This window comes from Convolutriloba macropyga, chromosome 1 (genome assembly GCF_964194025.1).
Source record: "Convolutriloba macropyga chromosome 1, txConMacr16.3, whole genome shotgun sequence".
Taxonomy (NCBI): domain Eukaryota; kingdom Metazoa; phylum Xenacoelomorpha; order Acoela; family Convolutidae; genus Convolutriloba; species Convolutriloba macropyga.
In genome coordinates, this window is record NC_134468.1 from 9912107 (window position 1) to 9934244 (window position 22138).

At 34.9% G+C, this 22138-nt stretch overlaps 1 protein-coding gene across 4 annotated transcripts in view; it reads left to right on the plus strand.

Moving 5' to 3' along the window:
- Positions 1–15551, plus strand: part of LOC142334816 (neuropeptide S receptor-like) — a 311777-nt gene extending 296226 nt beyond the window's left edge. For all 4 annotated transcript variants that reach the window (XM_075383152.1, XM_075383163.1, XM_075383159.1 and 1 more), the window contains 3 exons: positions 5847–6239; positions 11031–11202; positions 15126–15551. In XM_075383152.1, the coding sequence (XP_075239267.1) occupies positions 5847–6239; positions 11031–11202; positions 15126–15474 (914 nt within the window). In that variant the 3' untranslated portion in view covers positions 15475–15551. The remainder of the gene's footprint in view (positions 1–5846; positions 6240–11030; positions 11203–15125) is intronic.
- The last annotated feature ends 6587 nt before the right edge of the window (positions 15552–22138 follow it).

The window sequence follows — 22138 nt, forward strand, 5'->3', positions numbered from 1 at the left end:
CCCCATCAACGTCCTCATCGCAAAATCCAGTAACGTCCTCCGCCTCACAAGAACAACAAGCAGCTCGAAAACGCAAACGGCCCCAATTTTACGGATTTGCAGATGAGGACATATCTCCAACCAGTTCGTTGGCATCATCCAGCTCGAATAAATCGAAAAAGCGAATATCGAAAAAAAAGAAAAGAAGGGCTCTACAAACGAAAATACAGTAGTCACACTGATTCAAAATGCGGTACAATCAAGAATTCCCTCCCCACCACGACCTGATATCCAAATTGGTCAAGGTTCTCCACCAGATTCAAGAGTTCGATATTATGAATATGAACAAGAACGGGAACTTTCTGTGTGGGATGCAGAAAATGAAATTTGAACAAAACTGTTAAAACTACGTAAACTCATATAAACTACATTTATTTAATTCGTTCATGTTTCCGCGTTACAAATCCAGTCTTAAATGGATACATTAATGTTAATTTTCTTCGATTGCTGTTCAATGTATTAATTTTAATTCATTCATGTATTCGCTCCGCGAATCCACTTCTTGTTGTGTGTGTCTGTTATTTATTCATTTCAATGTATTCACCTTGCATGTTATAAACTTTAAAGCGTATTCGCCCTCCGAATCCCAATTTCAATCACACTTTCGTATTGTATGTGCTGTCTCTTATTGTCAAGTGATAATATTATAAAAGCAATTACATACTACACACACGTACAGTTAACCTTTTCTCAAGCACACATGCTTCGCATATACTTAATGATCAATCTTTTCATTTCTTCAAAATAACATTTGTATTTTTATTCACGTATAAAAATATTCCCGGTAGTCTACTATATTATTTCATATGTTGTTCACAGCATTTTATTATAAGTAATCAGAATTTCATTTAGTCAATCTGAATTCAAGTTGCTTCTGCAAACGCTCTTAATTTACTTAAGACAAATTAGCTGTGGATTCGCATCGCGATTCCAATAAACCAATTCTGTAAAACGCACTTATTTAAGGATTCGCTCTGCGATTCCCATTACACTTTTGAGATATTGTAATTGCGACACACATCCAAGTCTGTTTGCAAAGCTTAAGTATAACAGAGTCCAAAGCAATTACAGTAAAAATTGATAAATTTTATGAGATGTTTCTTCTATGCTTAAATGAGTCTGGCCAAGGCCCCCACTTCGGTCTGTTCATTCTAGCCAATCATCTCTCCTAGGGTATTCTCGGTCTGGCCAATTTCCTGAATGCTAGTCTGTTGAGTTTGGCCAATGTAATAGTTACCAAAATCTGCTTGGTCTTTCCAATGGCCTTCAAAGTCTGTTTGGTCTAAGGAATACACATTTTTCCGTTTGGCTGGTCTAGATCCCCCAGTGGACGACCGAAATCCGTGTGACCAGTAACTGTATTATGTCACAGACCTCATCCTGTGTAGATGTCAACATAAATATCAAAAGTGAAATTTTCCATCCCGGGTCGAGGTTTTTTTGGTGAATTTTCGTAAGAAATGCGGTGAATTTTCGTAAGAAATGCGGTGATTGCGGTGATTGCGGTGAATGCGGTGAAAAAAAATAATTCACCGCTTTTCACCGCATTTCTTACAAAAATTCACCACCAAACTTCGACCCGGGATATTACACAATATTCATGGTATTTCGCTAAAATGTTGGTTTGCATTAATTTAAATACCTGATATGTACCAGGAAACAACTTTCTCAGTAGCGCGAAGTAGTAAAAACTTCTGTGAAAACCAAAAAAAGTCTTTTCAATAAGTTTCTCAACCAGATTCAGACTTAGGTTAAACGTTTCTCCGCTAAACTCCTAAGCAGCTGAAACTCATTTTGTTGAAAAAACTCTGTCAGTCAATTTCAACAAATTGATTCCAGTGAGTATCTTGTTTTTGAAGGCATCGAATCATTGTCACTTATCAAATATATCGCCAGAACAAAGACGTCTGGTTTTAAAATTAATTGAATTTGTTTTCAATCTGACTCATTCTGTGCTTCAGCTTCATATTTGAATTTTTTGCTTTTCTGACAAACAATTACACAGTTAAATTTTTGTGGTTGGAACAAAGATGATTTCAACAAGAACGTTTTCATATTTTTTTCTCAATTATGCCAATGAAATTTTTCCGAATGACTCTTTTTTCTTGTTTTCTGAACGACATGGGGGAGGAGGTGGCAGAGTAGATACTACTTTGGAGCAACAGGGATTTACAGGGAATTATAACATAATTTTTTTTACTTTTGGCTTTGATTGCATGAAGATTTATTCAACGATTAATTTAGTCGTTGTTTGGGGCGGATAGTTTTGTGTTTCGTTTTCCAAAATTAGTACAAAACATGTCTGCATTTGTATTACAAAGTTGTCATAACTCAGACACGCCAAAATAACAGAGTGGTGATTAATGATTCCAGACAAAATTAATCTTCCGAAAAAGGCGTCGACCAACAGGTCATATAAAAATCAGTTTTTCCAATTACGATTCTCAAATCGATTTATTGCCTCACAGTTGTTGATTAGCCTTGTTTGATTAATAATTAACATAGAAACAACACATCAATGCAATAGTTCCGATAAATGTTATTATTTCATTATTTCACATTATTTCATGCATTGATAGGTTTTTCTCCACAACAAATGGAGTTTAAACTTAAATGGAAAAGAAGTTTTTTTGCACCTGTTCGGCTCACTTAGAAAAAACACTAAGGCTTACTAGTGAAAGTGTTTGGAGCTGAAAATTTTTTTGGTAATTTTTTATTCAATTTTTTATCTTTTACTGTTTTAAATGTAACAGAGATATTGGCCAGTCTAATCGCGCAAGAATGTGATTACAATGTCCGAAAAATTCTCATATTTAACTTTTTCTAAATTAAAAAGTAAAAGATATCGCCCATTAAGTTCCTCTTCCTCACGTTACAAAGTCCCCGACTCTAATGACCTACGTTGAGACTTTCACGGACCTAAATGATTTTTGAACAGAAATTCGTCTTCAGAATCGGGTTTAAAGCAAAAAAAGCAAAGGTTACTGGGCATTTTTCGTCAAAACTTTTAGTCTCTAAGTATGCTGTTCACTAAACTGCAGAGTAGACAAAATTTCACCTGTTCACTAAACTGCAGAGTAGACAAAATTTCACCACTTTGAAGGCGTAAATTTATGGCATAACGGGCAATTTTGTGGAGTTTTGTTGCCCTCCTGCATTGAAACCCTCTACATTCCCTCTTCAATATCTTGAATCCCTATTTCAACACCATATTCCAGTTTGAACCTCTCAAAGAGCGAAAATAGTGAACTCACTTAGCTTAAGCTAACGAATAGGAAGATCATTTGTTTGAGAGCAATTCGCCCGACGTTAGTCCGTTATGTTTTAATTTATGCAGATCTTTTTGCAAGACTTTCTGCATGCTTTTAAACTCAAAGTGTTTTTATTTGCCTGAGTTTTGATCAAAAGAATGTTTTCAAAATTCAGTGTATTGGTAACTTTACTATAGTGTCCACATTTGGGATGAAATTGCATTTGTTAAAACATAGTCAATTGCAAACTGCACAAGAATGTGATAATGATGGCCGGAGTGCGCAATGTATTTCTCAACAAATGTTTAGCAGAATTGTGAATTTTTCAAGAAACTATTTTTTTGAAAAATAGGAAATAGAAAATATTTCTGAACAAAAAGATTGTCAGATAAAAGTTCTTAGCATTTGCAAATCATATTATAGTAATCTCTTCTCATCTTGAAGATTGCAAGAGGTATCCCATTTTGAAGTTCTGATTCAAATTTTCTTATGAAATAACTCATTTTCATCATTTCTGCTTGTTATCAAATTACCCAGACTTCACAAATCACTTCTGTACACAAAAACAAGACTTAATCTTGCACACTTTTCAGCAGTAGAGGTGTTCATGAGTAATTTCAATTTTTTAACATTACAATCAAAATACGACAGAAAGTGTACCCGTAACGAATTTCAAGTCTTGATCAGTAATTATCCAGTGAAATACACGTCTTGAATTGACAAATCAATACGGATCACGTCTTATTTCAAGTCCTAAGACTTGTGAAGACATGTCAAGACTTGCTCAAGAGTTGTCAAGTCTAAGTTAAGTCTTGGCCAAGACTTGGCAAGTCTTGAGTCAAGTGTTTGCCAAGACTTGGCAAGTCTTGATTAATGCGCAGTTAGGCAAAGTAGAGTTTTAAGGAAAAAATATTTATAACTAATGCGTTTCGAAGTTAGCTTCAATTGTTAATATTTTTTGCGATAAATTTGCCAATTAGACGAAGAAACTAATTCTGAGTTGAGCATATAACAACTTCAATTGTCCCAATATATTTACCACGTCACCAATTTTTTAATGGCCAGAAAAAAATGGCCATGACTGGTATCTTTGAGCGATATTAGGATCTTTTTCATTCTCTATCAAGTGAAATTTGTGGAAGTTTTCTGTCTTGTGCATCTTTTTTCACAAAGGAGAATTTTTAAGCAGGCCACTGCAAGTGGTGACCTTCTTTTTTCGTTTCTAGACGAAAGCAAACCAACAATAAAAACTGTGCTCAATATTTGAATCAAGACTTCTCGAGTCGTTTCAAGACTTGCACAAGACTTGTCAGGTCTTGGCCAAGACTTGCGCAAGACTTTTCAAGTCTTGGCCAGCACCTGACTCAAGACTTGCCAACTCTTGGCCAACACTTGACTCAAGACTTGCCAAGACCTAAGACTTGATTTAAGACGTACCAGGTTTAAAAAGTGACATGATAATAGCTGATCCAAGACTCGACTCGCAATTTCACTGAATCAGTCCTGATTAAGACTTGACATTCAGTCCGGGTAACGATCAGTTGTAGCTGAGTAAACAATTTTACACGCAGTCTCGTTAATACTCATTTAAAAGTTATTTCGTAATCCAACCTAAATTGGATGAATTGCCATTTTAACTTTGTTTTCGACTCCATCATCCAGACTTTGACCATCCATATATTGTTTGTAAGTTTGTGTTTTATCTTATGTCTATGATTATTGCAGTGATTCTAGGTAAGTTTAAATCACTCAAGTTTTGAATTCTCAGGATGAACAGGAACAAAGGATCTTAACAACTATATAAGGTCTTATAAAAGATTTTTACTAACTCATATATGGTTTTCTGGAACCTTAGAAAACCTACTGAAATCATAAATGAAATCTTACAAAGCATAAAAAGAACTTACGAAAAATATCAGGAACTTGAAAATTGAACCCCTGAAATAGTTGATACCCTTGAGACCCAAATATAGTATTGGTATCTTAAAAATCATACTAGGTGATTTAAGTAAATTTCACGCACGAACGATGCCTTTATAGTCACGATAGTGTAGTCAAGCAGTTCGGAATATTTTTTTCCCATAAAAACTCGCTAAATTTATAACTAAAAATATAATTTAAAAAATATTTTTATTGTGTTCTATATTATATCAATTCAATGTCAGCTGCATCTAGTTTTTTTTCCATAGATTTTTCCACTTTTAGATTTTTAAACCGGTAATGTAAAAAGAGCATCAACATCCACTATACAATATTAAATATTTTTTAGAGAAAAAATTCAATATATGAATCTTCAGAACCATGAAAAGATCATATCATGAAAAGATCATATATGTTTCATATTAATCATACAATGATTATATGTGGATCGTCGAGAACATTTCAAGATCATAATAAGAAATTCTTAATGTCTAATGCGGAACAATGTTGCATCTTTTGGGTAAAGTGGAAACAAATCTTTCAAAATATTATGGTTCAAAACTCAAAACTGCTCTAAGTAAAAGAAATCTTGACAATCTGTTTCGGAGTTTACAAGTTTCAATTTTGGGTTGACAGGAGGAGTTCAACTGGGTGGATATTCCAAATCAGCCTGTTTAACAAACAATTCCAAAAACAACAATAACCCAAACGGTGGATCTGTCCATGCGAACACCTCTCTTGGACGACTGGTCTACAAGGCGAAAAGACCAGCCCACACCCCCCATACCTCGTCCGCGACCAGCACAAGCGGGATTTGCCCGGTGTCACGTGACTACTGCAGTGATGGGCCCAGTTTCTCGGCAGCTTCTGGGATTGGGTTGCAGCCAACGTTCCACAGTGGAGGGGCAGGAGGGGGAGTGAGAATGGCCTCGTATACAGACGGGGGGTCAGCAATGATAGCCAGTTCAAGGGGAATAATTCCGAGGGCTAAAATAAAGACAATAAAGATGACAGTAATCATTGTGGCAGGTTGGAATTGAATTACCGTTTACTCTTAGTTAACGCCCCCGTTTGACTATTAACTGTTGATAATTTTACAACCCTAATCGATTCAGGATGTTAATCTTGAGAGAATCTGCAAGATCTTGCAAGATTATGCATAATGTTGCAAGATTTTCTTGCAAGATCTTGCAAGATTAACAAAATTATGCAAGATTTTCCTGCAAGATTAACTTCCTCTTGCAAGATATTGCAACATTAACAACAGAATAATCATGGTGTAAATTAACTTCAGTGGTTATTTTTTTAACATTAAATTAATAATTAGGTATTGCAAACCATTATCAGTTCAAAACGTACATTATATTTTGGATCGCACAAGATATTTTTACTGGGGGGGGGGGGGGGGGTAGATGGCACCCTTTACTTGTTTTACTTTTACAGTATCAAATTTGAGTCCATAAGCAGTTGACGGTCGGACTAGCACTCGAAAAATTCAAGTGCAAGTTTGCAAAAAAACTAAAGTCAATTCCGAAGTGCCAGATCTCTGCAATGCCAGATATTCTAAATACAGTGCCGGGGTTTAAAATTTGGAATGGGTTAAATTTTTCAAGAGCAGAAAATGTAAATTTAACAATTATCCAAACCTTTTCAAATTTGGATCATATTTGAGATATTTGGGTACATATAAGGATTAAAGGCATGTTCTGTCACAATTAAGTGGATAAATTATCCCACGTTTGGTTGTGATAGTTTAATATCAAGTCCCACTGGCCGCTGAGGCATGGCCGTGGCCCGCGAGGCATGGCCAAATGAATATATTGCTAAATTATTATTCCTTATTTCATAAAGATTGAAATCGGGGTGAAATGATAGAGGAGTTAAAAGATACAGGGGTGAATACATCGGGGTTAAATGATAGGGAGTTAAATAAATAGGGGTGAAAAAGCGGGACACCTTCCATAACGTTCTGCTGCTCTCAAACGTTTTTCCCACTATTTGAGAATAAAACGATGGGGTTTTCTTCAACTGTTTGGCCTGTACTGGATAAAAATTGACTTCAAGTTTCATAAGCTGGTAACCGTTTTGATGAATAGCCTGTATAGTTTTTGAGTGAACCCTCTCTTTTGTCTTTAATTCAATAGGAAATCCTTAATTGCTAGTGTTGTTTCAAATATTAGGAAGATGGTTTCCCGTTTTAATCACGCCTTTATAACTTTACGTATCAAAATTTGAGTCAGTCTTTGTTAGGTATGAAGAAAAACCATGTTGAAATCTATTGAATTTTATATTTCGTCAAAATTTATTTTTCTATATTTAAATTTCAAAATATTTCATCAACAATTAAATTTTATATTTCATCAAAACTTTAGTCAAGTCTTGTTAAGTATGTAGAGAAAACTCTACAGACAAACTTCACAATACTTAAAGCTTAGAAATCACTGAGAAAGTTGTAGACAACTCACTAAGGTGAAGCCAATTTTCAAAATAAAATGCTAGACCTGAGATTCAACTTTAAAAACCATATTGATGAATTAATTTCCCAGGGTGATGAATACTGAGAAGAACATGTTGACGTTAGTAAATTATTCGCTACTAAAATCTATGACCTCAGTAAAACCATTTGCTAACTGAGAATTATAGAATTTGACTTAGTAAATGGCAATTAAATTGTGTTGTCAAAATCTAAGCACAGACCTTTTCATTTTGGAGTAGTTGTTTAAGGCTAATAATTTCTATTGATCGTGCAGAATCGGATCGCATTAGCTGAAAAATTAGTTCTATATTTGAGCTGAATTTTTCCAAAAACTTTTGGCAAACGTAAAATATAATTTATAACGTATTTTATTTTCCCATTATGAAATGGTTCACAATAAATTTACTATCAGTGTAAACTGTATAAAAATGTTTTCTTTTGCGAAAAAGTTTTTGGTTCTCAACACGAAACTGCCAGGCGTTGGATTCAGTTGAAACTCAGCTAAACAATTTTTGGTTCAAAAAAACTAAAACTCATAGTTTATTTCTAGATCATCTGTTTTTTTTCCTCAATTATGCTACATTTTTTGTTAAATTATGCAAAACCTGTATACTCTGTAATAGTTTTCGGACTCTTTGGGCCAGAAACGTGGGCTTCCAGTTCTTAGTGGCGAAACCATAGAAACTGAAAAAATCGCCAACCTACAGATATTTCATATTGATCAAAAAATGAAAGTTTGTAGTAATGTTTTTGTTTTTAATAGTTCTTGAGCGGTTATAAAAACACTGTAGTCTTTTTATGCAATTTTTTGCTCTGCCATTTTTTTGCTGACCCTTTTAACTTTTTGTCCTCCAGAATGAGATAATCAGGTGAAACAGGAAGTAAAGAAGCTTTTACAAATTTTCTAGAAATCATTCGCAAGGGATACCATAAATGGTATACATTTGCATTTTTCTTAGAATTCGTTCACACTCCCTGGGTATCCTAATCTTTCTATAAATGCTGAGAATGTTTTACGTAAAATAATCTCACTTTTTTAATAGTCATCTAGATTCATCAATTTGAACCGAGTATTGACTCTACGCACAATTTCTTGAAGATTCATTTATATCAATTTAGTGAGTTGAATCAATTTGCCCTTGTCTGATTCAACTGGAACATTACGGCTTTAGTTTGAATAGAAATTCCAACAGTTTTTTTGCTTATCGTTTCATCTCGTGTCATATCCGCGAGGCACGGCCAAAAGATTATATTGCTAATTTAATAATCCTTATTTTATAGAAAGAAAAAAATCGGGGTGAAATGATAGAGGGGTTAAAAGATAGAGGGGTTAAATGATACAGGGGCGAATAAATCGGGTTAAATGATAGGGGATTAAATAAATAGGGGTGAAAAAGCGGGACACCGTAAATTAGACATAAATCAAAGAAAATCTAATTTGTAAACAATGGGATTGAAGTCACTCGCAATACTAATTGTGGATTAAGGAGACAAATTGCAAAATATATTGTGTCGATCAGATGGCCCAAACAATTTTACCCACGTTTTAAGGATAAATTGCTTAAAACTCACATCGAAAACTGCTGACAGATAAAAACAGAAGCAGTGATGAATGTCCGAATGTTCAAGAATCCCGTCATCACAAAATTGTTCGGCATTCTGACTTACATCTCGGACTGGTTTGATGTTCTTCAGGAATAGCAGATTTTATCCGTAATGGTATCAAAGTTACGCAGATCATAACAAAAAATCTTTATAAATTGCATGTTTCTTTAATTGTGCGAATATATGAACCCGAGTTGCCAAATTTGCGGAGCATGAAATGTACCTTATATGGTACCTTACTTACCACACAACGGACAATATATGGTCACCCAGGTTGAGGTGCCATCCGGAAGTGACCTCTGCTGAGACCGTGTCAGACAAAAGTGTCCACTGATCACACTGAAGTGCGCTAGAAACAAAATGTGCGCTCAGATTACACTAGATGCTGTCTTTGATCAGAACTTGTCAGACGGGAGTGACCTCTGATTAGAATGAAATTAGACCATTGTCCAGACAATTGTGCCACCCTGGCCCGGACTAAAGCCAGACCATTGTCCAGAAGATTGAGCTGAGCGCTCGATATTATTTCTGATCAGAATATTGTCCACTTGATGTTGCCTCTGATCCGACTCAATTGTGCTCAAAATAGTATGATCAGTAAATGATTATCACTATGATCAAATCGCTTTAATTATGCTATAATTTATTCTTTAAATAAAAATTGATGTTTGCAATATTAACTTCATTTGAGGAAAGGCTAATTCTAAAACTATTGCTAAAGAAGAGAAAACCCAACTGCTGAGAGAAAAAGTTGATTTAGTGTATCATTAGTTCATATTTCTGACTCAATGGATGAACTTAAGACAGTTTTCCATAAGAAGCGTCGGAGCCTAAATTTAATCAAAATTTCCTTCTATGGAGACCGGCATTTGCTATCTGCTGGACCCCTTTGGTTCTAATCAGAGCCATTAGACTCTAAATATGTCGTTGATGAGAATGCTGTGTTTTTGTTGCCTCTTGTCAGAGCCAACACTCTCATTAAAAATACAAAAATCGAAAGGAAGAAATTTACCAGAATTGGTCTCTGATCAGACCCAATTGTGCTCGAAATGTTCTCTGTTCAGACTAATATGCGCTTGAATGCACCTCTGATCAGACCAACCCAGACGGAAATGACCTCTGATCAGACCATTATCATCCGGAAGTGACCTCTGATCAGGCCATCCCCAGACCGAAGTGACCTCTGATCATACAATAGTGCGCTCGAACGAAATCCCAGATCCTGTAACTTTGGTCCGGAAACACACCGTTTGCGTTGAATTTGGGTCTAATCAGAGGTCACTTCCGTCTTGCACCTCAACCTGGGCATCAAAGCCACAAAAAACGGTTTATGTTCTTGCTGTGCTTGATAGGACACCATATATGGTACTTTCTATGGTATGTAAGTTTCCATATGAATATTGAAGACAAACGTTTTTTGAATGACTTTTTAATCACAACTTTAGAAATTGGTAATTACAATTGGCAACGGTGCCGTAGAAAACTCATTGGCCTAATACGACGGGGTACAAAATTTGGTATTTTTACGGCGCCGTGTGAGTCTTAGTAAGTTATCAAATTTTCCTCTAAGGTGGGCGACCTGGGTATGATAAATATGTGACAAATATGTGATTTATATGTTAAACAACTCTTAAGTAGCTTTTAAATAATTTCCATTAAGTCATTGTTTGACTTAATGGACCATTAAACCCATATTTTCTCATAAATTGACATTGTTTGACTTTTTAAAATGATTCTAGCATTCGTGATCTGCTGGACTCCCTACTGGGGCTACACTCTGATCAGCTTCCGCAACAAGAGCAATGGCACAGACCCCATCTGGGTTATAATCCAGAACCTCTCCCCCCTTAACTCCGCAGCCGACCCACTCATATATGCTGTATTCACAACCAAACTCTGGAAGGAACTCAGGTCCAGTTACTATCAAATTATATTTATTCATTTATTATTTGTTACTTTGTTTATTACCCAAATAATTGAGAATTTTTATTGTTTAACACTTGAGAAACTTAATATAAAACTATTTTCTCAGTAATAAAGGGATATCAACCCGTGAAATTCGCCCAAAAATAAGCACACAAACGTGACACGTGACCAAACTTTTCGAAATACAAAATTTGGACTCGAAATTTTCCAAAATTTGGTTTTGACTTGGGAATGAACTTGCAAGTTTTTTCCTTGCAAATTTTTTAGCCAAGACATGCCCAGTACTGAAAAACTTTAACAAATTTGTATTTAGACTTGGCCAGCACATATATAGACTTGTACGGAATGCCTACCTAAAATTTTGCTAGATACTTTGTAGATCTCACACCTTAAATTTGTTTGTTAAGGTCTTGCGTGATAAAAACCTAGCTTTATTGATCATGATTCGGACGGACCGCTCAAAAAAATATGTAATGTAACACAGACAATAATAAACTAGCTCTACAGGCAATATCGGAAAAAGCTTATTTTCATTTTATATCTGTGGAAATTGCGTTGAGTTTTATTGAATTAGATTGAATTTCGTAATAAATCCCAAATTTGAAAACAAAAAATAGCAAAAACATTGACAACAAACAAAACTTATATTAGGTTGTAATAATTTCATTTATCAAGTTATGCTAGCATTGAGTAAAGATTTTAAATAAGTTGAGAAAAATATAAATTTTTGGAACGCTTAATGTAGTCAGAAGATATTAATTAAGCTGTTCTCTGTAATTCTTTTGTATTTTTTGACTTTGACTTTTATGGTCTTACTTGGCACCATAAATATGCATGGTCTTGGATATGGTTCCCAAGACACCATGAACTTCAATTGTTTTTCAAGTGTCTTGATGAGTTTTTCTCTACTCAGAGTGCAATGTATGGGTGTTTTAAGAGCTTTTTGAGCAATGTTGATATTTTTGCATGGTTAGCTATATGGTTGCCAAGTTACCATAAACTCCATATATGGCTTGGATATGGTTGCCAAGAAAGGTTCATTGTGGTCAACCCGGGACATTACTGTTTAAAAAATAGCACGTTCGTATGGGGGCGTAAAAGTTATATGACCATTAAACAGAGGGGGGGGGGGGGGGGGGGTAAACAGAATAGATCTAAAATGAAACTATATATAGTTGCTCATTGTTGCGAAAGAACCCTTATTTTTCATCAATTCTTTTTCATCAAGAACCAGATATCATTCGACACAAAAAATAAAAAAGTGAAGCATGAATCATTTTAGTTTTTGAAATTATTAAATCGTTTCTTTTGTCGTTTCTGCCCCCCCCCCCCTCATTGGGTTAAAACTATTTCGATTGAGAGCGCACGTGAGGTGTATAACCACATTTGCACTCAGAGCTGTTTTACCACAGGTTCTTTTTAATGTAAGGACTTTTGTTATATAACTGGGAAAACAAATTACTTGAGTATAGTCGTATGTATATTTATGCTCTTTGCTAGAGAAAGAACTAAAAACGAGACAGTACATAGTAAATCGTTATATAAAAACATGGCATACGCAATCATCTGTACTTAGTAACAGGGGGCCTAAAAGAAATATCCCAAAATGTAATATCCCAAAAAAATATTTCGAATCAGAAAAACGCGTGACGCTTTTCAAGACTTCATGAGTAAGGGCCATAAAATGACGCGGAGCAACCACTTTATTGGCTATTGATGGGGCGTCAAACTATCTACCAACCGCTTTTCCCTGCCGCCATTATCACAAACACTCACACCCAACACCGCGAAAATAATTCTCCGCATTTTGAAAACTCTATAATTTTTTGTCGCAAAATAATTGTTATTTTTATGTTAATTTTCCTAGGAAGCTTTGCTTTAGAGTTTTCTTTATGATTCTTTGGGTTGTCAATTCATGTATTTTTTCGGTTATGTTTTTTTTGGCTATTTGTATAATTTCAAGATGTGCTCATTTTCGAAGCTATAAGGACGTAAATTTTGGTGATGTGTTTGTGATGTGTTTTTAGAGTGGTGGTGCCAAAATCCTGAAATTTTATGCAATTTTCCGCCGATTTTTACTTTTTTTTGTTTCAATTCGTGTTTTCACAAATATCATCCAAGATCAAATTCCTAAATATGTTCAATGTTTTTCCGAATATTTTTGAATCCTTAATCATTTCAAAAAACAACAATGTTTAAGCTCAATTTAACATTTTTTTAAAGACCATAGACAGGTGGAATAGAAACAAAATGACAAAAATTTATCTAAAGTCAACCTAAAAATCACCCCAAAAATTTAACCTAAAATGTTCAAAATCTTCCAAATAGTCCCACCAAGCTTTGTGGTCATTGTTTTACAAACAATACAACAAAATACAGACAGACCGATCATTTTTTTGTCATTAGTACTGTGTTTCCAAAACAATTTTATGGGCAAAGTAGTTGAACATTTCCAAAATGGTGTAGAAGATTTAAGCAAAAATTTTCCAAAAATATGTCACAAATTAAACCCCAATACTTGATAAATATCCTAAATTACTGCTGCGTACAGCCAAATCCTATCACAGCAGTTAAAAGCAAAAAATAAAACCTGATTATTTTGTCAGTTTTTTTACAAAAAGCATAAGTGAATTAATTTTTCTTTGCCTATTACCATTTCAGCAAAAAAATTTTCGTTTATGATTCTTTAATTAAATTTTCTTATCTGCTTACTGATCAATAAAAATTTTATGTGTTTCCGATGTCAAAAAATGAAACAATACTACAGTTTCAAAATTAGTACAAACAATTTTAATTTTTTTTAATTCTTTTAATTAAACAGTTAAGAAAATTTTGTTATCACGTCCTTATAACAACAAAAACAAAATTTATTCATGTTACAGCACAGAAATGGTAGTTGTCGTTTCAGAGGTGAAGAGAACTGTGGAAGAAAAAAGAAATTTTTGGTAGTAGTTTTTTTCTCAATATTTATTTTTTCAATTTGAGACGAACAATTCTATTTAGTGCGCATCAAAGAGAGATTTCCGTTTTCTTTATTTTTTCAAGTTTTTTGTTACTAAAAACATATGATGCATTTTGCTGAAAAAATGGAAAGTTGTGTTAATTTGGATTCATTTTTTCTCCACTAAATTTGCAATTAGATATTGTTCAGCTCATTGCTCAACAATGTGTTATCTCGGTTACTGAGACAAAAATTATATAATTATCTAAAAATATCATAAAATTTTTTGATTTTTTTTTGCAGAAAATTGGATGACGGAACCATCTGTTCGGTAACAGAGGCGCTGAAAACTCTGCAGTTTCCATCGTCTTTTCGGGGCTAAAATGTCTGAAAATTCAAACAAAATTACAGCTACAAAACTTTGAGCGGACAGTTCTGTGTTGAAATATATGACGATTGTATGACTACATAAAAATTTTCTCTCGTATATGAATTCGAACGAATACAGAGCAAAAGAAAAACAAAAATTAGAAAAACAAAACAAAAAACAGAAATTAGACTTAAAACTCACATTTACTTGAGAGCAGATAACACATTGAAACAAAATTTGAATCAATTTGCCATGACATGCAAGATACCAATTTGACAAAAGTTGGACTGCCTCAAAAAGCTGTGGTTACACTACGTCTACATACATATTCGATCTTTAATGTATTGATAAGATCTTGTTAAAACAGAATTTCCTTGAAAGTGTGAATAGGGCTTGCAACTTTGTAGATATATTGAGGCCACTTACAAAAATTTTGACAAGATCGTAACGAGATAATTGAATATCGTCTCACAAGGTACCATAAAATAAGTTTTTTGTACTTTTCACAGAGTTATAGCAAATAACAACAATGATGCTCATCATTGAAATTCATGATAAATACAAATACATACACACACTCACACACATGCGTTTCAGGAGATTGAGAATAGTGAATTGGTTGTGTGGAAAGTGCACGAGGACACAAACACAGCCGGCTGCCCGACGCCACCAAGTTGAAAAACGGACCCTAAACAAAATGACATCCGTGAACAACATCAGCAACACTACAAACACCCGAGCCAGTTTCGGCTCCATCCGAACATTTTCTCGTGGGTCCAACCGAGAAGTCCTCGGAGCCAATGAGCAGTCGCCACTCGTTCACACCGCGAGTGTGTACTCAGCTAAAAACCGAATGATGCCCCCGAGGGCGAATTCCATTCCGAAAAAACCTGCACTAAGTGTGATCGATTCAGTCAGCAATGAACAAGAACAATCACGAATTTAGTCACAACTTGGAACCCTTTCAGGAATCTATTCTGCATCTGCGTCACTCCCCCTCCCCCCCCCCCCCGGTCCACGCCACGCCTACCCCAACTCACCCCATTTCCATAATACAGTTTATGACCCCAGCAACAGTTTATGAGTTGTTATGTATTACGTCAATCATTACTATTTAGAAAAACTAGCGCGCGACAGAAATTTTATGGGCTAACTATTAGAGAAGCAGGGGGGGGGGCTGCTCATCGTGGTACCAACTATACACCTGTTGATATTACCAAATATAAATTAAACACGGGGTCTAATGATAGAGTCTTGAAAAACTAATAGTGTTAAAATTCCGTTTACAGTTTATCAGCCCAATGAAATTGTACCTTTTATTTTTCTTCTTGGTTGGAACAATTAACAGCCAAAAAATGGGAAGTTGGGATACGTAGGAGTTGGAGAGTTTGGAACATAGATTTTGGGGTCGGAAGGCGGGAATTTGTTGACACCTACCCCTGGAAAAAAGCTAAATAACGTGAGCAGAAACAGATCCTTCGAATTTTATTCACATTTTCCCTTTATATTTTTTTATCATAGCATAAACCAATCCTAATAAATTTTGTATGCAATCAACTCAGTGTAAATTTTCCGCAATAAAATAATTTTGTAAGCTGCCTGCGTACATTTACATAATAGTCACAAACGTTAATTAGTACAGTAAATGATGTTAGTATTATTTTTATAATTAATTTCCCCAGTAGATAAAACAAAGATGTTTGTTTTACAACAACGTAATAATGAAAATCCACTTTCGTACTTCTCTTTTTTGAAGCCATAAAACTTTACTATTTTTTGGTGAATTTTATTAGCAGATTTTTTGTTTAAAAATGGCACAAGATTTTTTGTTTAAAAATGAAAATAATATGGGTATCTCAAAAAAAAATTGCGTGAGTCACAATTTCTCCAAAGGAGAAAACTGAGACTAAATCTGGGAAATTTGGTCTTCTCCATTAAAGCCCCTCCTTAGCTTAGTGGTCATATAATTTATAGTCCTCCCATCATGGCAATTATCCCTTAATGGGGGACGTATGGGGGTGGGGGGCTAATTGTATGATGAGAAAGACCCGAAAATTAATGTATCTGCGGGAATTTTTCATGTAGATGACCAATTTAACGTACGTGTGTCATTTTAACAGAAAAATACGTCATAGAAGATAAAGAAGGTTTAAGATTGAGCTGCTAGAACCAATACCGTTATTGTTGATCAAAATCAGCTCATGGGTCATTCTGACTCCAATGTAACATTTTATTGAATAGAATCGTTATAGTCCTAAGCACATCAATTTTAGTACCCCACATAAATTTGACATTGAAACTGCCCTCCGAATCAAAAATTGAAATATCTGGCTGAAAATATGGTATAATTCATTGTACGGAAACGTCAAAAAAATACGAAATTGGAAGGAGATATATAATTCTGGGGTAATTTCTGGTCAATATGTACACAGTTTTTGATCAAATAGCTTACTAATATCTTGCCAAGTTATTCCACAATTTGATCGCCCAGAAGAAACTCAAAATTTTTCGGGAGAGATTCAAAGTGGGGCTCACTGGTAGAGTCCACATGACAGAATTTATATTTTAGATTGTAGCTATATTAATTTTTTTGAGAAAGAATCCTAGGAAAACTTATACTGTTCCTGAACTTATTATTCTTAGAAACTGTCCGAAATTACTTAAATTAATTGATGTTTTTTAATATGGTGATACGTAATTTAACGGTCCATGAAACAACTGGATTTTTTTTCATTGTTTCTTGATTTTAATTGGTTCCTGACTCGGAAAAAAAATAAAATGGAAAATTAGAGTTTCTCAAGTTTTTTTCAAATATTTGTTATCGCATTTCTATTTCATTTTTTACAGAAACTGATTTTTATTTTTGTTTTTTTTTCGTTTATCTTGTCCTTTTGGAAATATTGCTCATTTATCAAATAACACATGCAGACAACACAAAAAGTTGGTAGAACGATGTCTGCCAGTAGTAAGTCTTCAATTATCTGTGCTCTTCCAAAATTAATCTAAATCTAATTGGGTACGGTAATAGATTTTTCATGATACTGATTAGAAGAACAAATTGACCCTCAGTTTTTCTTGGTAGTTGTTTATCCCATACAGATTTCGTTACTGTATTCGAAATGAAATAGCGGTGCCAAACTACAGGATTTATGGTTCTTAATTATATGCTATTTTGCGGAGCGAATTCGCTATTAAATTTGAAATATGAGGATTCGTTTTTCTGGGTGCTGAGTACGCTTACAATTGGCGACACGATTGCAGCTATAATTTATAGTTTTGTATTTCGTTTGGCGAATTACAACTATAAATTGGTTAAATACAACGGAGTGTTTGGCGGAGCGATTTTGAGAGCAAATAGAGGCAACTAAACTTGAATTACGAGTTAAGCAGAATGAGGAAATCAAAATTAACTAAATTTGATCAACATTTTGATCAAAACAAAAAATCTCCAGACGCGGCAACTCAAATTACAAGGTTACATGAACAGACAGGATTTTCAGACAAATTTTGTAAACAAATTAAGTAAAAGTGAAATATGAAGATTTGATCTTCAAAAAGGAAATTGACAATGGAAATCTGAACTAAATGAAAACAAAATGTACTAATTTAAAATAACTGAAAACTAAACAGATTTGGTGTACCCAAATCAATAGCCCCTTATTAATACAATGTCATAATGTCATACTATACCACATTTCCCCCTCGGCGAAAATAAACGACGAAGTGGTTTATCAGAAAATTAATAACATATTTACTGATTACTATAAATAATACTTCAATGTTTTTGCAAGTTTAATCTGAATCACTTTCATATAGTCTTTCAGTTTCGCCGACTGTCATTGACGTTTCTGGTCCCTCGTAGTATGGTGAGATATAATACTGGATTAAAAACTTCTGTACAGGGGAACATTGTCCTACTGTACAGTTGGTCTCCACATCTTGGCTCTGAGCTGCGACTTTCTTGATTGAAGATACAATTGACTTATTTTTGATTTGAGTTTGTTTAATTAGCTGCCTTCTTTTGTTTCGTGAAGGTGCTGTAGACGAATAAGTTGTTGGAGGGCATGTTTGGACAGACGCTAATGATTCGTCTGATTCCGTGATTGACGGAGAAGATCTTTTTCTTTTTAATGGCAGTATTGCTGCAGATGCTTTGGTAGCTGCTTTCATTTTTGGTCTTGAGGGTGGCTCCGCAATTACAATTGATGTCAATGGGGGCTCCATTGGCGGCGCGAAATCACCTAGATTTTCTGAGGGTGGCTGTGGCGGTGCTGGTACTACTGATCTTTTGTTCTTTTGGGTTTTGTCGGCATTCTCACTATCAGTGCTTGCGTAACATTAGAATGAATGGATGATACAGCACTGGCGTCATCGGCGATCTTTTGATGTTTCATTCTCCTATTTCCCTGTAATTTCTTCCTTGCCTCTTTCGCATGTTGGTTTATTAATTCTTCCGTTATTTTTCCGGAGGGTACTTTTGGTCTCCTATTTGCGTAAATTTGGAGATCCGTTTTGCGCTCTGCTTTAGTCCCAAATTTCGCCAAGTCAGAGTTGCGGATCGTGAGTTCTCTTTTACCTGGTTCCTTGATAACAGAAGTATATGAATCCGTCTTGACTACTGAAGAACCAGGTGCCAAGACCTCGTAAAGTCTATCAAGACTTTTCTTAGACCTTTTTGTCCTTGGTTTTCTCTTGGCTAATTTGACTGATAAAGATGTTTCTGTCCGTGGCACTGGCGGACCAACATCAGGATGTGCTATCAGTCTAGATTCCTTCTCTGGGTTGGCGTTCTTTCTCCGGGATGCATCTTTATCCCTGTTGTTTTCCAGTTTAGTGTCGCTGCTGGCGTCTACATACCAATTTTCTTCAGGAATTAGTACCTCCCAACAAACTGTCTCCAAATCTAAATAATTATTCAAAATACGTTTATACGTGAGGCCATTAGGATCAGGTTCCGTTGAAATATTATTTAACGGAGTATTGGCTTTTCTGCCGAAATGTGCTTCAAATGGTGGTATATTTATTGTCTTTTGTCGACATATACGTAGCTGGTAAATTGTAGAATTTATCGATGCTTTTAAGTTAAACTGATTTTGCGCTGCCGTTTCAATACAAGCTAAACGATTCTTGATTGTTTGAAAGAGCCTTTCAACGAGTCCAATTGCTCTGTGATTGTGTATTGGGGCTTCAATTAATTGTATATTATTTTGACTACAAAATGCTTTGATTTACTTACCAGTTTGGCATCGCGCTTGGTCCAATCTAATTGAACATGGTATTCCGTGTAGCAAAACATATACTTGAGGAAATTTTAAAATGTTGTTTGCCTTAGCTCTATCAAATATCCCCGCTGTCGGAAATTTAGAAAATCGGTCTATACATGCAAGAAAGTAAACTTCTCGATTTTTTTCATTATAAATGGGTCCGCCAAAGTCAATTTGAATTTCTTCATTTGGTACTTTGCATAATTTTAATGGCGCCCAGTTGTTAGCAGGAATAATAGACTCTAAATTTTTACCGATTTTTACACAGGGATTGCACTTTGCTGTTTTTGATATTTTGTCCCGATGCATGTATGGCCACCATGCATGTGTCGCCATGTCTGTCATTCCCCAGCTGCCTGGGTGTGTTGCGTGAATTGCCTCCACGTAGGCTTCTTTGATCGAATGTGGTATGGCTATCCTGTCATCGATGCACACGCATCCATTCTTGACGTGAATGTCCTTCCAGAAAATATGAATGTACGGCGAAATCTGCTTGCATCTATCCTCATTTTCCGTCAGGATGCAGTCTCTTATCTCTTTAAGGGTCGCGTCCTTGGTCGTCAGGCTGGCCATTAGGGTGCTTGAAAAGTTTTTGATAGCGCAAAATTGAAGGCATCTTTGTACAGATCATCTGTAGAGGGCAACGTGACCGTTGTGGTATCGGTGTTGGGAGTTGAGGGTGTTGCTTGTACTGCGGGAGCTGTTGATGGACCTGCCTCGTACGCGAATCTGACCTTTGAGGGTGTTGAGTGCTTTACTTGCATTAGGGTTTCGTCGTCAGAGTTGGACATCATGAGTACGTTTTGAAATTTGTTTGCGATTCTTTGAAAATTATTCAATTTATTGGGCAACTGATTTATAGAACAATTCAAGGCAAAACACGAGTGTGCAATGTTGGTTGTGTCGATTTGGAGATTAGAATTTGAGTTATTTGGTGCTAATTTGCTAATTGTGTTATCATATTCCGTAATCGCAGAATATTCTGGATTTCGCGGTGCGAAATACTGCCTAATTTGTAAATGGAATTTGGGGTATTTGAGGCTTGTTTTAGAAGTGGACCTCGCAAAACCTTGGCAATTTAGCGCATAAACATACAAGAGTCCTGCAAAATTTTACCAAATTTTAATTACTTACCAAAGAAACTTTTTTGAGAATAGCAGTGACTTTTTTTTCAAACTGTTATACGTTTTGTGGCATTTTTGTTTCCTTGAAAGGTCTCGAGGGGCGGAATTTAATTTAAAAAAGCTAGCATAAATAAATTTTAAGCAAAATCAACTTACTGAAAAATGGTCAAATTTTTGAATCAAACAGCCCACAAAGTGAGTTAATTTAACTAAATTTTGCAAGTTTAACGAATAAATTTTACTATGTGTGTAATGAATAAATTTTACGAAAATGCATTTAAAATGTTGCCAAAGTTCAAACCGTAAAAAAACCAACCGATATTTTGACAATTGTTTTTTTAAATGAATAGTCGAAAACGACATCTAACAACTTTAATTTGGTATTTCTGAGCAGTTTAATTTTCGTCAAAATGTCTCTCGCTATGTTGGATGAAAATCTTAGCGCGTAAAATACAATTGATTCTAATTTAAGTTTATAATGTTTTTGGACAGATACAGCGTGTCATATTTTTGATATGGTAAAATTCATATCCGCAGTTGCTAGCCGAGCAAAAAACCAGCGATACTACCAACCTAAATTTCAAAAGTAACATTTAAAAATCTGTAGACACTTCGAAATCTTAGAAAATCAAAGAGGCACTTTCTATTATGCTGGTGTGTAAATTTCAGTGTATTTGATTTATTAAAATCAAATTCACAGTTCATTAAAAATGGCACACAAATTGATTTCAAATGTCCAAAAAATTAAATAAACAAGAACAGATGGTTCCTTCTCAAAGTTTTGTGAATTTTTCACCTCCAAAAACGAATCTTGTCACATAAATTGAAAAAAAAATGGTAATGAAGCTGCAGTGAAGCATCAACAAAAGGAAACAAATATCCAAAAGCCAAGCATCAAGTTGACAGCATTTAAAAGTGGAAAAAAATTAAAAGTCATAGAAGTCATCATTTTTTGCATTGCTATTGTCGCCAGATTGAGCATAATAGGAAGGTGACGACGGAACGGCAATTTTGACGTTGATACTCGCAGTGTCGCTGATCTCCACAAATTTTGCTAAAATGAGAAAAAGCAACAAAAAGACTGAGAAAAAGCTAATCTTAGATCACCACTGAATCAGTTTTCTAATCATTGCAAAAAATTAAGCTCAATTTTTTTCAAGGTCTTTTTTAATTGTGTTTTGAAATAAAATAACACTCAAAATAAGAAAAAAAATGTTTTTTT